The 17,202-nt window shown below is 43.6% G+C and overlaps 1 protein-coding gene across 7 annotated transcripts in view; it reads left to right on the forward strand.

The window, feature by feature from the left end:
• The window catches only part of hdac4 (histone deacetylase 4), a 234,635-nt gene that overhangs the window by 188,307 nt on the left and 29,126 nt on the right, over positions 1-17,202 (forward strand). For all 7 annotated transcript variants that reach the window (XM_042306738.1, XM_042306737.1, XM_042306740.1 and 4 more), the window contains 4 exons: positions 3,245-3,300; positions 3,490-3,577; positions 7,631-7,750; positions 8,983-9,080. In XM_042306738.1, coding sequence (XP_042162672.1) covers positions 3,245-3,300; positions 3,490-3,577; positions 7,631-7,750; positions 8,983-9,080 — 362 coding nt within the window. The remainder of the gene's footprint in view (positions 1-3,244; positions 3,301-3,489; positions 3,578-7,630; positions 7,751-8,982; positions 9,081-17,202) is intronic.

Genomic DNA, 17,202 nt, shown 5'->3' on the forward strand with positions numbered 1-17,202 from the left:
CCTGTGCCAAAGGAAGCAAAGGTAACCTGCCTAAATGATTACTGCCCCGTGGCACTCACGTCGGTAGCCATGAAGTGCTTTGAAAGGCTGGTCATGGCTCACATCAACAGCATCCTCCCGGACACACTAGACCCACTCCAATTTGCATACCGCCCCAACAGATCCACAGATGACACAATCTCAATTGCGCTCCACACTGCCCTTTCTCACCTGGACAAAAGTAACACCTATGTGAGAATGCTGTTCAACGACTACAGCTCAGTGTTCAACACCATAGCGCCCTCAAAGCTCATCAATAAGCTAAGGTCCCCGGGACTGAACACCTCCCTCTGCAACTGGATCCTGGACTTCCTGACGGGCCGCCCCAGGTGGTAAGGGTAGGCAACAATGCATCTGCCACGCTGATCCTCAACACTCAACACTACTTCATCCCCTCCTGTATTCCCTTTTCACCCACGACTGTGTGGCCAAACACGACTCCAACACCATCATTAAGTTGGCTGACGACACAACAGATCACCGACAACGATGAGACAGTCTATAGGGAGGAGGTCAGAGAACTGGCAGTGTGGTGCCAGGACAAAGACCTCTCCCTCAATATGAGCAAAACAGGAAAAGATGGGCCGAACAGACCCCCATTAACATCGATGGGGCTGTAGTGGAGCAGGTCGAGAGTTCCTTGGTGTCCACATCACCAACGAACTGTCCAAACACACCAAGACAGTCATGAAGAGGGCACGGCAAAACCTTTTTACCCTCAGTAGACTCAAAAGCTTTGGCATGGGCCCCCAGATCCTCAATAGGTTCTACAGCTGCACCATCGAGAGCATCCTGACGGGTTGTATCACCACCTGGTATGGCAACTGCTCGACATCTGACCATAAGGCGCTACAGAGGGTAGTTCAAACGGCCCAATACATCACTTGGGCCAAGCTTCCTGTCATCCAGGACCAAAATAATAGGCGGAGTAAAGCGCATGAAATTGTCAGAAACCCCAGTCACCCAAGTTATAGACTGTTTTCTCTGCTACCGCACGGCAAGCGGTACCGGGGGCACCGGTAATGGTACCAAAAGGCTCCTCAACAGCTTCCACCCCCTAGCCATTAGACTGCTGAACAATTCATAAAAATAGCCACCCCCCCACTGCACTGCTGCCACTCGCTGTTTGTTTGCTACCTCACTTCGCCCCCACCTACATGTACAGATTACCTCAACTAACCTGTACCCCTGCACACTGACTCGGTACCGGTGCCTCCTGTATATAGCCTCGTTATTCTTATTGTGTTACTTTTTATTATTACTTTTTATTTTAGTCTACTTGGTAAATATTTTCTTCTTGAACTGCAAGGCTTGTAAGTAAGCATTTCACGGTAAAATCTACACTTCTTGTATTCGGGGCGTGTAGAGTTTGATATGATTTGAATTATGCTTCATTAATTTAGCCTTGTTAGCCATGCTCTCTCTTAACACCTCCAGACTCGGTAGGAATGCCCCCCGCCCCCTTCCCTACCCCTTCCCTACAGCTCTCATTAGCACTTTTCAGACAGACACTCCTCCCCTCCTGCCCGCCTGCTTTCCTGTGTCTGTGGCTTCTCCTGGCAGCGCCGACTGTTGTTTGAACTCCGCGGGGCGGCCTAGTGCGCGGGCATCGCTAATTGGCTAACTCTAATAGTCCCCGCTAACACCCCGGCTTTATTAGCCTGCCCACCACAGCCACCTGCAGAGCTGGGTAAGGTAATGGAGACTTATGATAATCCCTCTCTCAGCCGTTGGCATAGGATGCTAAATTGCTAACGCTCGCAGAGAGTTTCAGCTAGGACTTAGGGCTTCAACTAGCACGTTCACTCTCCTTCTTGTTCCAGTGGAATTGGAAGCATTGGTTAGGGGAGGCAGTTAGTGCATACCGTAAAATGGATGTGATCTATTGTTATCTGAAGGTTGTTGTTTGGAGTGTATCTGTTGATGAATATGTAAGCCATTTAGTGAACAGCACTGGTCGTTGTTACTGAGATTTATTGACTTGTTTTATTCATTCATGGACTCGTTTATTCATCCATTCATATTGATTGATTTATGGAGGGCATGGCTCTCTTTCTAAGAATAATGACCTGAAATTATTCATGAAAAAATGTCTGCGCTCTACATAAGGGTTAGAGATCACAGGAAGTGATCTCCTTGCCCCTTAACCCCATCTTAGCACACACGCGCACACACACACACGTGACCCCAGGGAGGGAAACCAGACTCTAACATCACCTGCCACCCCCCCCCGTGCCTGTTCAAGTGAGCCTTGCATCTGCATCATCAATGTTTCTAAAATAGAACTCAATGGAATCCCATTAATCTCTTTAAATCACACACACTCGCTCTCTCTCGCACACACACAGCTCTTTGAAAGCGGGTCCCTATCGTCAGAGGGAATCTGAGTTCCTTCTGTCCCTCTGCTAGAATAATATCCTCTGCGGCCAGGCGAGGTGGAGAGTAATCCACAGCAGCTGCCTCAACATCATTAGACTGGACTACAGGGACACAGGTCACCTCACCACGTACACATACCACAGTCAGGGCCCCGAAAACACTGGGCGTCCCTACCAGTCCCCATATGTCCCCATATTACACCAGGACCGTAAACAGTCGGCGCAGGAGCAGCGGGAGTCCCACAGGTCCCTACATTAACACAACATCCACGCCTCGCACTGCTCCTCTCAGCTGTCAGCCATACCTTTTGTGTGTGTGTGTGTGTGTGTGTGTGTGTGTGTGTGTGTGTGCGTGTGCGCGCGTGTTTCAAGATTATTAGTCGTAAGTACAGGATGCACATGGTATGCTCTGTCCAACGAAATGCTTACTTGTAAGTTCCTTCTCGACAATACTACAACAATAAGAAATAATACAAGATCAGAATATGAACATAAAGTAAATGGCTCAGTAGAATAGAATAAACATTTTCGCGTGTGTGTCATCGGCAGTGTCTGACCCTCCTCCCTGTCAATGGCAAAGCAATTAAGTGTGAGCCACAAGGGGATTTAGGGTCATAGAGGCAGAGAACTGAATACTGCATGGAGAAACTGGAATGTGTGTGTGCGTGTTAGTGTGTGTGTGTGTGTGTGTGTGTAAGTAGGTATTTTCGTGTGTATTTTTGGGGTTATGTGTTTATCTGGGCTATTGCAGTACGAGTGTCTGTGAGAGGGAGCCATGTTACCCAAGGCCTTATGGGTAACATGGCTCCCTCTTCTCTGATTGGCAGAACGGCTTTGCTGTAGTCCGGCCTCCTGGACACCACGCGGAGGAGAGCACACCTATGTAAGTCCCAAGTCATTTATATTTCTTTCTTCTCATTGGATCAGTTCTTATTGTTATTGAAACGGGATGAGATTTCGAGCAAAATCAAATTATTAGAACCCTAATCACAATACCTATTGGACTCGATGTATATTCTTTATTTCTCTCTATCACTCCTCCCCCTCTCTCTCTCATCACTCCATCACACAGGGGATTCTGTTACTTCAACTCCGTGGCCATCGCAGCTAAACTTCTGCAGCAGAGGCTCAGTGTCAGTAAGATCCTGATTGTGGATTGGGTGAGTTCACCTTGGACCTACTGTGCTTTCACACAGAATAAGGTGGGGCTCAGTCATTAGAGAATGGCGCTTGCAAGGGGGTAGTGGGTTCGTTTCCCGCTGATGCCACCCATAAAATGTATGCACTTTATGTATGTCTTTATGTCGCTCTGCATAAAATTGTCTGCTCAATGGCATATATTATTATATAAAATAATGTGACCTATCTTTATTAACATTTGTTCATGTTCTGCGTAGGGCATGTCCCCGACAAAAAAAACATCTTTGTCGAACCGAGAGCCACCTTTTAAGCACAAACGTGTATTTTTCCCTATATACACCCTGTGTGTTAATAAAAACAACTATATATAGGCTACTGAGCTTGTCTGATGCTTTAAGCACACTGTGATGCATTAATTAAGACACACAAATGACTCAAGAGGGAGCAGTACATGACGAAAAGTATGTGGACACCTGCTCGTCGAACACCTCATTCCAAAATCATGGGCTGGTCCCCCCTTTGCTGCTATAACAGCATCCACTCTTCTGGGAAGGCTTTCCACTAGATGTTGGAACATTACTGTGGGGACTTGCTTCCATTCAGCCACAAGAACATTTGTGAGGTCGGACGCTGCTGTTGGGCGATTAGGCGTGGCTCGCAGTCTGCGTTCCAATTCATCCCAAAGGTGTTTGATGGAAGCACATCAATGTCGATAATGTCAGTGTATGCTGTAGCGTTAAGATTTCCCTTCACTGGAACTAAGGGACCTAGCCCGAACCCTGAAAAACAGCCCCAGACCATTATTCCTCCTCCACCAAACTTTACAGATGGCACTATGCATTGGGGCGTGTAGCATTCTCCTGACACCTGCCAAACACAGATTCGTTCGTCTGACTGCCGGATAGTGAAGCATGATTAATCACTCCAGTAAACATGTTTCCACTGCTCCAGAGTTCAATGGTAACGAGCTTTACACCACTCCAGCCGACGCTTGGCATTGCGCATGGTGATCTTAGGCTTGTGTGCGGCTGCTCGGCCATGGAAACCCATTTCATGAAGCTCCCGACGAACAGTTCTTGTGCTGACGTTGCTTCCAGAGGCAGTTTGGAACTCGGTAGCGAGTGTTGCAACCAGGGATTGATGTTTTTTTTTTTACACACTTCAGCACTCAGCGTTCCCGTTCTCTGGGGTTGTGTGGCCTAACACTTCGCGGCTGAGCTGTTTCCACCTCAGAATAACAACACTTACAGTTGAACGGGGCAGCTCTAGCAGTGCAGAAATTTGACCAACTGACTTGTTGGAACGGTGGCATCCTATAACGGTGCCATGTTGAAAGTCACTGAGCTCTTCAGTAAGGCTATTCTACTGCCAATGTTGGTCTATGGAGATTGCATGACTGTGCTTGATTTTATGCACCTGTCAGCAACGGGTGTGACTGAAATAGCCGAATACACTCATTTGAATGGGTGTCCACATACTTATACAGTATACACATACAGTATAGTGTATATATACTTGCTAACGCTCAAGTTAAAAAAATCTTGGTCCACCAACAGCCTAACAAAAAAACAATCAACCAGTTGACTATTTTTTTATTTTATTTTACCTTTATTTAACCAGGCAAGTCAGTTAAGAACAAATTCTTATTTTCAATGACGGCCTAGGAACAGTGGGTTAACTGCCTGTTCAGGGGCAGAACGACAGATTTGTACCTTGTCAACTCGGGGGCTTGAACTTGCAACTTTCCGGTTACTAGTCCAACGCTCTAACCACTAGGCTACCCTGCCGACTAAATGAGGTCAGTCCAGCGAGTTTAATATAATGCTTTTACAGACCAAGTTATACAGTGGCAACATATGAGACATATGTCTGGCGTTAGAATCTGTCAAACCGATGTCATAATAATCTTGGTACCAAGTCTTGCAAGAGCGCTGTACACTCTGCGTCATGTCATTTATCAGTACGACACACATTTGTGTCAAAAAGCGCTGCTTACAAAGACTGTCAAGCTAGGGTATGTACAGTTGAAGTCGGAAGTTTACATACACTTAGGTTGGAGTCATTAAAACACATTTTTCAACCACTCCGCAAATTTCTTGTTAACAAATTATAGTTTTGGCAAGATGGTTAGGACATCTACTTTGTGCATGACACAAGTCATTTTTCCAACAATTGTTTACAGACAGATTATTTCACTGATAATTCACTGTATCACAATTCCAGTGGGTCAGAAGTTTACATACACTAAGTTGACTGTGCCTTTAAACCGCTTGGAAAATTCCAGAAAATTATGTCATGGCTTTAGAATCTTCTGATAGGCTAATTGACATCATTTGAGTGAATTGGAGGTGTACCTGTGGATGTATTTCAAGGCCTTCCTTCAAACTCAGTGCCTCTTTGCTTGACATCAGGGGAAAATCAAAAGAAATCAAACAAAATTGTAGACCTCCACAAGTCTGGTTCATCCTTGGGAGCAATTTCCAAATGGCCGAAGGTCTGGTTCATCTATACAAACAATAGTACGCAAGTATAAACACCATGGGACCACGCAGCCGTCATACCGCTCTGGAAGGAGACGCGTTCTGTCTCCTAGAGATGAACGTACTTTGGTGTGAAAAGTGCAAATCATTTCCAAACAACAGCAAAGGACCTTGTGAAGATGCTGGAGGAAACTGGTACAAAAGTATCTATATCCACAGTAAAACGAGTCCTATATCGACATAACCTGAAAGGCTGCTCAGCAAGGAAGAAGCCACTGCTCCAAAACCACCATAAATAAGACAGATTACGGTTTGCAACTGCACATGGGGACAAAGATCATACTTTTTGGAGAAATGTCCTCTGGTCTGATGAAACAAAAATGTTTGGCCATAATGACCATCGTTATGTTTGGAGGAAAAAGGGGGAGGCTTGCAAGCCGAAGAACACCATCCCAACCGTAAAGCACGGGGGTGGCAGCATCATGTTGTGGGGGAGCTTTGCTGCAGGAGGGACTGGTGCACTTCACAAAATAGATGGCATCATGAGGATGGAAAATGATGTGGATATATTGAAGAAACATCTCAAGACATCAGTTAAGTTAAAGCTTGGTCGCAAATGGGTCTAGCAAATGCACAATGACCCCAAGCATACATCCAAAGTTGTCGCAAAATGGCGTAAGGACAACAAAGTTAATGTATTGGAGTGGCCATCACAAAGCCCTGACCTCAATCCTATTGAACATTTTTGGGCAGAACTGAAAAAGTGTGTGCAAGCAAGGAGGCCTACAAACCTGACTCAGTTACACTAGCTCTGTCAGGAGGAATGGAGGAACTTATTGTGGGAAGCTTGTGGAAGGCTACCCGAAACGTTTGACCCAAGTTCAACTATTTAAAGGCAATGCTACCAAATACTAATTGAGCGTATGTAAACTTCTGACCCACTGGGAATGTGATGAAATAAATAAAAGCTGAAATAAATCATTGTCTCTACTATTACATTTCACATTCTTAAAATAAAGTGGCTACGGTGTATGTAAACTTCTGACTTCAACTGTTGGTCAGAAACTGAAAGAGGAGCTTTTTTTTAACATTTTAAAGGCCTTTCGAATTAGAAAATATCTCTATAGAAACTTCTGAAGCAGTCCCGTCAAGAAATAGGCACTTAGTTTAAAAATAACCTTCTTTAAAAGTTGTCATGTGTGAGATCATGCCTCGATATAGAAGCTTAAGTCACTTTTTTATGTTTGACTATGTAGGTAGGTCTACTGAAATTAAATGGAAAGTAATAGATATTGTGACCCAGCAATGGGATTTGTAAAACAGACTTAATCCAATTGTACTCTTAAAACAACCCTCTGAACTATTCACAAAGGTTGTAGGATGTTAGATAGTGGCTAAGCATGACAATGGAGAGCATTTTTTTCTGGTTTCCACTTGCTATTAGTCTTCTATGCCCATCTGACGACTGACCCAAGGTTGATTTTGTTGTTTAGCGCAAAATGCTTATGGATAGGATTTGGATGTGGAGACCTGATCCTAAATTGGTTGTTAGTCAGGAAGTAACCATAGCCCGCCACTCTCCATGTCTGTCAGGATGTTCACCATGGAAATGGCACGCAACAAGCATTCTACAGCGACCCCAACATTCTCTATCTGTCACTCCATCGCTACGACGATGGCAACTTCTTCCCCGGCAGTGGAGCGCCTGAAGAGGTGAGTGGCGGAGTGTGTGTGTGTGGTGTTTCCCCCATGATTTTTTTCAGCAGCATTGGCAACGTTAGTGTTTGGGGGGTTGAGAGACAAATTGCAGTTTCAAAGCTAGTTTTCTGCAATTCTAAATGTTTTGTCATGGGGCTGAGAGACAAATTGCAGTTTCAAAGCAAAATGTCCTGCTATTCAACACATTTTTCCATGGGGCTAAGAGAACATTTTATAGTTTTAAAACAAATTTCCTGCAATACTACACATTTTGCCATGGAGCGAAGAGACCTCCACAAGTCTGGTTCATCCTTGGGAGCAGTTTGAAAGCACATTTCCAGTATTTCAACACATTTTGCAATGGCGTTGAGACACCATTTTACAGTTTTAAAGCTAATTCCCTGCAATTCTACACATTTTGCCATGGGGCAGAATTTTTTTCCAACACCAATGCTTTCCTCTTGCTAATAAAAAACGATGTACTGAAGCGTAGGGTTCTTGTCACTTTCCCCAAATCCCCAGGTTTTCCTGAATTTCTGGTTGGAGGATTTTTGACTTATTCCCTCCTGATTCCAGGATCTTCCCAGAATCAGGAGGGGGAACCTTGGAATTTTTTGAAAGTTATAGCAATTTTGCCAATTGGTGACCACTCACTAAGTTGAACACTGATCATCAAATTAAATGGTGGCCGTGTTTCACCATTCAGTCAAACACTGGGCAATATAATTTCTGCCATCCCTGGCTCAATAACCAATAATGACCAGAAAATAGATTTTTGGAAATGTTCCTGTTATTCACAGTCAAATTGGCAACATAAAGAAAACTCAACTGTTGTTGGCTCTCCCCTAATAATTACTACAATATTGACAGTAGTCCTATTGTAGCATTTCCTGATACATGTTTTTTTAATGATGAGGCCAACCGCCACTTAGATCAGATTATTGAGGTTGTTTGTAAACTGCCCAGACTTAATGTAAAAGTGTGTGTTGCGTGTACTTGTGTGTGTGCGTGCATATAATAGTGTGTGCTCTTGCCCGGCAGCTGTAATCTGAGTTTTGACAGGTAAATAGCAGGAATCCCAGCAGTGTTTTCCTAGAGATACTACATATATTACTAGAAAGGGCTTCGATATGGTCCCTCTACAGAGGAATGGTCAATCAATGTTCAGATGTTATGGTGTGTGTAATTTTGCCTGTGTGTGCCTGTTGTGTGCGTGACTAACCTATGTTGTGTTGTGTGTGTTGTAGGTGGGCACTGGGGCAGGCATGGGCTTCAATGTGAACATGGCTTTCACTGGGGGGCTAGAACCACCCATGGGAGACGCAGAGTACCTGGCTGCCTTCAGGTAACACACAAACACAGACTAGCTACCACAGAGTATGGTGATGTTTTCTTAAGCTGGGAACACCAGCTCATGAAAACCGAAGAGTGAAAAAGCGAGAAAATGAGGGGCCTGTTTAGTGGGGAATTTGTAGTGGTGGGGGTTGGCTGTTGGAGTGTGGAGTGCTTAGGGAGCACTCGATTGAGGAGAGGGTTGTATTTCAACAGGCTGAATGTCCCAGTGGTCTGTCTGTCCTGACAGTTCCCACCTCTGGAACCATATACAGTGGGATTCAAAATAATTGACACTCTTGATAAAGAGGCGCAATAATGAGTGTATAAAATAAATCATTCAAATACTGAGCTATATTGAGAGTATGAGCTATTGATGAGTGAGAAAGTCACTGAAGGTCAAAGATCATACCCCCAAGACACGCTAGCCTCCCCTGCTATTGGTAATGGTGAGAGGTTAGCATGTCTTATGACTTTCTCTGTGACTTTCTCACTCATCATTATTCACGATTTATTCAGGATTATCCGTAATCATGGTAGCATCTGCATTAATGTAGAAGTGTTTAGAAACATAATTCTATTTTTATTTATAATCAAATTTACTAGGAATATGGGACCAAATACTAAACTTTTGACTACTTTAATTATTATCATGATTTTGACTCATACCTTTTTGGAGAAAACAAATATATATATATATACTTGTTAAGCAAAATATCTTTCTCTGAGCATTTATATTATTATAAAATCATATAATTTCCCACTTTTTTGGAGCATGCAATATAGCACAGTATTTGAATTTTTTTATTTTATACAGTCATTATTGCTCATCTTTATCAAGGGTGTCAATCATTTTGGACCCCACTGTACACCCTACTGTCAGGCCGCAAGTCTACAGACACACATTAAAGGGATAATTCACTCCGATATCACTCACTGCCTTCTTGCCTTTAATGTAAATGATACCCTGTGTTGTCTATGTCCAAAGCTTTCAACTTAAGCCGAAGTGACTGATACAGTAAGCTATTGTTAGCTGTTAGGATTGGAACATAGTACATAGAAATGGTTGATCGCAGACTCAGGACAACAGTAGATTATTTTTAGAGAGAAGAAAACAAAAACAAAAGGACTGCGAAAACGGATTGGGCAAATTATGTCAAATATCCCTGCCAAAAATACAAGTGATGTTCACAAATACAACCACGTTTATAAATACAACCATAATTTGGAGTCAAATCTCAGTCAAATACATATGTCAAATTATTCCATACGCTTCAGGTGCATTAATTTGCCCTGTACAAAGGAACCAAATAAATAGTCCCAAAAGTGTACATATTGTCCACACATTGTCTATTTTACAGTAATATCTATTCACATGATACACTACATCAACATTACATCTCATCCAGAGCAGAAGTACTGAGAGAATTTCATCTGGGGGAAAAAGGACATGGTTCACCATGACTGTGTGAAAAGCTCCCGTCCAAAAATAACAGTAAGTGGGTTCTATATGGCTGAGAGGCCATGAAACATGAAGTATGATGTGTTGTAGTGCACGGCCGAGGCAAGGCTTTGTGGCGGCCTCTTTTATCTGCCAAGCAGGCTGATGCCATGGCTGAACTCCATTAGGTCCGCTGTCTGGGGCTATTTATAACCCACCTACACACTCACACTGTACACACACATAATGCGAGCAAGCACATATAGATACACAACACAAACACACAAGAAAACACAAACACCACGCGAAACTCATGCATGCATGCTCACAGGCACCAATGTGTGCATACACACACTCACCCACCCACCCACCAATGAATGCATGCATATACTCACAAACACAGACATATGGTGGGATGCAGGGCAGAGGGCAATTCGCGACGCCCCACTTTGAAGATGAGCGGTCTGAGCTGCCGGTACCAGTAGACACACATCAAGCCTATCTCACTCTCTCACTCTCACTCACTCACTCACTCACTCACTCACTCACTCACTCACTCACTCACTCAATGGCTGGCTGCACACTATGCTATGATAACTGATAACCAGGATACCGTGCCCCCCTAATGTACCCCAGATCTCAATCTCCACATACAGTTGAAGTCGGAAGTTTACATACACCTTAGCCAAATACATTTAAACTCCGTTTTTCACAATTCCTGACATTTAATCCTAGTAAAAATTCCCTGTCTTAGGTCAGTTAGGATCACCACTTTATTTTAAGAATGTGAAATGTCAGAATAGTAGTAGAGAGAATTATTTATTTCATCTTTTATTTCTTTCATCACATTCCCAGTGGGTCAGAAGTTTACATACGCTCAATTAGTATTTGGTAGCATTGCCTTTAAATTGTTGAACTTGGGTGAAATGTTTCAGGTAGCCTTCCACAAGCTTCCCACAATAAGTTGCGTGAATTTTGGCCCATTCCTCCTGACAGAGCTGATGTAACTGAGTCAGATTTGTAGGCCTTCTTGCTCGCAAACGCTTTTTCAGTTCTTCCCACAAATTTTCTATGGGATTAAGGTCCGGGCTTTGTGATGGCCACTCCAATACCTTGACTTTGTTGTCCTTAAGCCGTTTTGCCACAACTTGTATGCTTTGGGTAATTGTCCATTTGGAAGACCCATTTGCGACCATGCTTTAAATTCCTGACTGATGTCTTGAGATGTTGCTTCAATATATCCACATCATTTTATTCCCTCATGATGCCATCTATTTTGTGAAGTGCACCAGTCCCTCTTGCAGAAAAGCACCCCCACAACATGATGCTTCCACCCCTGTGCTTCACGGTTGGGATGGTGTTCTTCGGCTTGCAAGCCTCCCCCTTTTTCCTCCAAACATAACAACGGTCATTATGGCCAAACAGTTCTATTTTTGTTTCATCAGACCAGAGGACATTTCTTCAAAACTACGATCTTTGTCCCCAAGTGCAGTTGCATACTTTAGTCTGGCTTTTTTATGGCAGTTTTGGTGCAGTGGCTTCTTCCTTGCTGAGTGGTCTTATAGGTTATGTCGATATAGGACTCGTTTTACTGTGGATATAGATACTTTTGTACCTGTTTCCTCCAGTATCTTCACAAGGTCCTTTGCTGTTGTTCTGGGATTGAATTGCACTTTTCGCACCAATGTACGTTCGTCTCTAGGAGACAGAACGTGTCTCCTTCCTGAGCGGTATGACGACTACGTGGTCCCATGGTGTTTTATACTTGCGTACTATAGTTTGTACAGATGAACGTGGTACCTTCAGGCATTTGGAAATTGCTCCCAAGGATGAACCATACTTGTGGAGGTCTACAAGTTTTTTTCTGAGGTCTTAGCTGATTTCTTTCGATTTTCCCATGATGTCAAGCAAAGAGGCACTGAGTTTGAAGGAAGACCTTGAAATACATCCACAGGTACACTGAAACTCAAATGGCCCAAATGATGTCAATTAGCCTATCAGAAGATTCTAAAGCCATGACATAATTTTCTGGAATTTTCCAAGCTGTTTAAAAGAACAGTCAACTTAGTGTATGTAAACTTCTGACCCACTGGAATTGTGACCCACTGAAACAGTGAATTGTAACTGAAATAATCTGCCTGCAAACAATTGTTGGAAAAATTACTTGTGTCATGCACAAAGTAGATGTCCTAACCAACTTGCCAAAACTATAGTTTGTTAACAAGAAATTTGTGGAGTGGTTTAAAAACGAGTTTTAATGACCTAAGTGTACGTAAACTTCCAACTTCAACTGTAACCCTGCTCCTCACCTAACCCCAAACTGGCCCTCTCACATCCAAGGCAGATGGAGCATGTGCTGTACAATCCACAATATCATATATGCCATATGGATTTACACAGCATTTGAAATGTGGAACATGATACATATTAGGGTGCATATGTACCTACGACATATTATTATACAGTATATGCAACACGTGAAAAACCCTCAAGCGATGTGTCCCTACCATCTGCATCACCTGTAGCCCATCTTCAGGTAGTGTCTCTTTTGTTGTTGTAGAGCCATTTAAAGCAAGGCTAAATGTTATGCGTTGCTCAAATCTATCCTTTGTTGTTGTTTCTCAACCAAGCAAGAAGAGTAGCTCCCCCTTACATTTATAGAAGTCAGTGTCACCCAACACCAGTCTTTCTGGTAAAGGAATTGGGAAACTACAGCGTACTGGTGCCAAAATGTTTTCCGTCCTACCCGTGTTGGCTCAGTGTAGTGGAGTTTAGTGGATCTTTTGGAAGCTACATTTGGAAACTTCTTAAGATTCTGACAATGAATTGTTAGTAACCATCCTGCCCCATTCTGTTGATGCTGCAAGTGACAGAACTGCAAGACCAACTGTTTGGAAAGGGTTAGACAGCTTGTTTGTTGATACTCTGTGATACTGTAGTAGTTCAGGCCAGAAAACCGTATGTTGTCGCTCCTCACGTTGTTGTCATGCCTCATGTATCTTGGCATCCATTGGCTGTTTTTCTCTATAGCAGTATAACCAGTGCTTAATTTGATCCTGCTGGAACAGGATCCGGCACCTCTCAGTTTTGGACCGTTTCATTCCGGAACCTATTTGTCAGGATCTGATACCACTCGCAGCATTCTTTTTTTTTCTCTCACTGCTTGTAAATGTAGTCTAATAAAAGCCTTTTAGAGTTAATTCGAGTTGCCTCTTTGTTAATTCCCCTTCCCCACAACAACAGAAAATGTAATGTGAAAAGGTAGATTTTCAGCCACGGCAGATATTCTAAAAGTTGATTCGGTTATATAGTCCTCTAGCAATGACCTGACAGGCTAACAGCCAGCAAAGTTCATGACCTTTATGAGATACTGTAAGTTATTGATACAACCTTAACTTTACATCCTAGCTTCACCTCAACCTCTGATAGGCTAGGTGGAAATTCCACCATATTGCTTACACCTATCCAAACCCATGAGATCTACACAAGTAGATCGGGAGAGAGGGTAATTGATTTGATATGTTTTCTTTGGCAATGTCAATTCTTACACATTCCATGTCAATAAATATTCTTGAATTGAACTAAGAGAAGGCGTACGTGGGTCTTCCCCTTATGTCACTCAGCTGGCCCCTGGCGCTTTTCAATTCCACAGTGCGGAAGTGAGAGTCTCTCCTCAGCCTCTCTGATTAACAGAACCCAGAGGAATAAGGCCAGCATAGCCCAACAGTCCATATATCCGCTCTCCCTCTGTCTCTTTCTATGTCTTTCTCTCTCTCTCTCAAACACAGACACATACACACTTACTCTCTCTCACACGCGCGCGCACACACACACAAACCATACACACACACACGCACACATCCTCCCCATCTCACTCCTTATTTTGTCTCTTGTTTTGTAAGCAGCATATTCTCTCCCTTCTTCTCTCTCTTGTTCTCTCTCTCTCTGTGTAAGAGGATGCCTGCCTCGCGGGCGTCATCTTCTAATTTCTTCACAGCCAGTGCCACGTTGCATTTGCAGGGGATCAAGCCAGACTCCAGAAAGAGAGAGAAAAAAAGATAAGAAAATGGTCCCTAATGAAAACCAGAAGCACCGTCTCTTTCTCCCTCTCGCTCCCTCTCTCACCATGAACTTGGAAACAGAGAGGAGAATTGAGCTTAATTCAAACCAGCTCTCCGCAACGCCAGATGACAAGGCTTTGAAGTGTGTGCGTGTGTGTGTGTGTGTGTGTGTGTGTGTGTGTGTGTGTGTGTGTGTGTGTGTGTGTCTGTCTGTGTATGTGTTTTCTACCCTGTCTCTTTGCCTGCTCTCCCATGCTTTTTTGTGAACGGTCGGAAAAGCCTTTGAGCCTAACATGTAGGCATGGCTAGCATTAACCCTTTGTTGATTAGTAGGTTTGGGAGGTATTGTATCCAGGGGGGTCTATTTTACTACCCTAGCCGGTCTTGGCGTGCCCCTCCTGGGTGGATTAGGCCGGACGGTGAGGATGGATCTCTTTTCGGCAGTCGACGGTTCTACTTCTAAGCTCCCGCAATCGGTCTCAGTCCATCGCAGGGGGAATCTGTACATGAGTTATTGCTAATTAGCGATTGTAAACTGAAGTCATGTGTGTCCAGTCAAGCTATATCCTCTTCCTCCTCATTTGCTGTTGAGCAGTCCACATGAAAACACACACACACACAAGGGATGAAAAGGAGGAGTGGAAGATTGAGAGAGTTCCTAGAGAGGGAGGTTTCCCTGTTTCTTGTCAATGCCACTGAGGGAAAAGCTGCCTCCATTCTGAAAGAGGTGTGTGTGTGCGCGCGCTCGTGTTTGAGTGTTAGTGCGTCTGCATATCTTATCACTCAGCGCAATGAGAGAATGGATGCCATTTTGAGAACTTGGGTGAACTATTTGTGAACAAAGTCCCCTACACAAAGACTCAATCCCCCAAAAAGTGTTAATCTACGGCAGCACTCTGAGCAAATCTCCCACCTCCGTCTAGTCTATTCTCTCCAAAACTCTAAGCCCACAACCTCACTGGGAAAAAGGTAAAGAAAACAGTGCAGATGAAAGAGAGAGAGAGAGACGTGGCTCATCTCATCTTCTCATATCGGTGAAAAATCCAATAGCTACAGGAATGCCCCAGTAAAGATCAGAGGAGAAGGAATAGCAGACTCCAGAGCCACCTCTATGGGAAAGTTGACGTGTTGGGCGACCACCTGCGGAACTGATCTTCAGGGTTTCGGTGGCTTCGGGGAGCTTTATAGGTCGAGCGCATTGAGTAGTCACAGAGGTGGCGGTGTTATCTTCGCAGAAATGCTAGAGAGGATGAATTACAAATTAAGTCAAATTGTATTTGTCACATGCGGCGAATACGACAGGTGTAGACCTTACCGTGAAAGGCTTACTTACAAGCCCTTAACCAACCATGCAGTTCAAGAAATAGAGTTAATAAAATATTTACTAAATAAACTAAAGTAATAAAAAAAAATCTATTAAATCAAAAAGTAACACAGGGAATTTACATAAGAATAGCGAGGCTATATACAGGGGGTACCGGTAGCGAGTCAATGCGTGGGTGGGTGTGTCTACGTGGTACCTATACGTGTGTTTGTGTGAGAGAGAGAGAGTCTGAGTGTGTGTGTTGGCGTGTGATGAGGATATTACAGTGGGTCAGGGGGATTTATGTTAGGCCTGACTGTCTCAGGAGAAAGAGGTGTTCAACCCTGAGGCTTAGCAGGTCCTCCCAAGCATGCTCCCCCACAGTGTCGGGATACACACACACACACACACACACACACACACACACACACACACTCTCACAGTAATACACAGACACACATGCACACAATCCAACCAAGGTCCATGCATCGAGGAACTAAATGTGCAACAGGTAATACAGAAACATGTTGTAAGTACTTTTTATTCAACTTTATTTTTATTTAAAGACACAATGTGTAGAAATCGCTCTGCATTACCTAGTTGCCAAAATTCTGAAATGTTCCCCTAATTTCAGTTTGCGACAAAACAAGCAATGTAAAGTATAGAAAATCATTGTACCATCTAAACCGAAGGTAAAGAGACGCAAAAACAACATGTAGAAATAGTACACATAGAACAGATCTACCGCTTATCTGACTTTCAATGAGAAGGACGGATGTATACAGTACCTCACATTTTTATGGGAATTTGGTTAAAAGGCACACAAAGCTACATATTGCGCCTTTAATCTGAACAAACACATTCAGTGCGACTGCGTGCCATGGCAGAGCAGAACAGTATAAATTTTCCCTCGACATCGAAAGCACACCTCAGCGACGACACTTTACAGGCAGGAACTAGCTGATGGAGGCAGGAAGGTTTTTGGATCCCACCCTACAAACCCAGGATGTCCCGTAGCTAAGACGGCGTCGTAAATCTTGTTAAAACTCGTTATCCGCTAGCCTTATTAACCAAGCCTTTTTCATCTACCACATAGATATCCACTGATTCACTCCATAGCAGGCCTATAAAAAAAAACTTGTTTCCACTCACACTGGCTCTCTAATGGATCGCTGTGGCTTTCCCAAGGTTGTCGTCTGTTTTAGAGAGGGGTTGTGGGGGGGGGTTGATGATGCGTGCAGTTTTTGATTGAGGCTTGACGTGTGTGTGTGTGTGTGTGTGTGTGTGTGTGTGTGTGTGTGTGCGCTTTAAAGCAGCTGAACAAATACTT

This window comes from Oncorhynchus tshawytscha, linkage group LG26 (assembly GCF_018296145.1).
Source record: "Oncorhynchus tshawytscha isolate Ot180627B linkage group LG26, Otsh_v2.0, whole genome shotgun sequence".
Taxonomy (NCBI): Eukaryota; Metazoa; Chordata; class Actinopteri; order Salmoniformes; family Salmonidae; genus Oncorhynchus; species Oncorhynchus tshawytscha.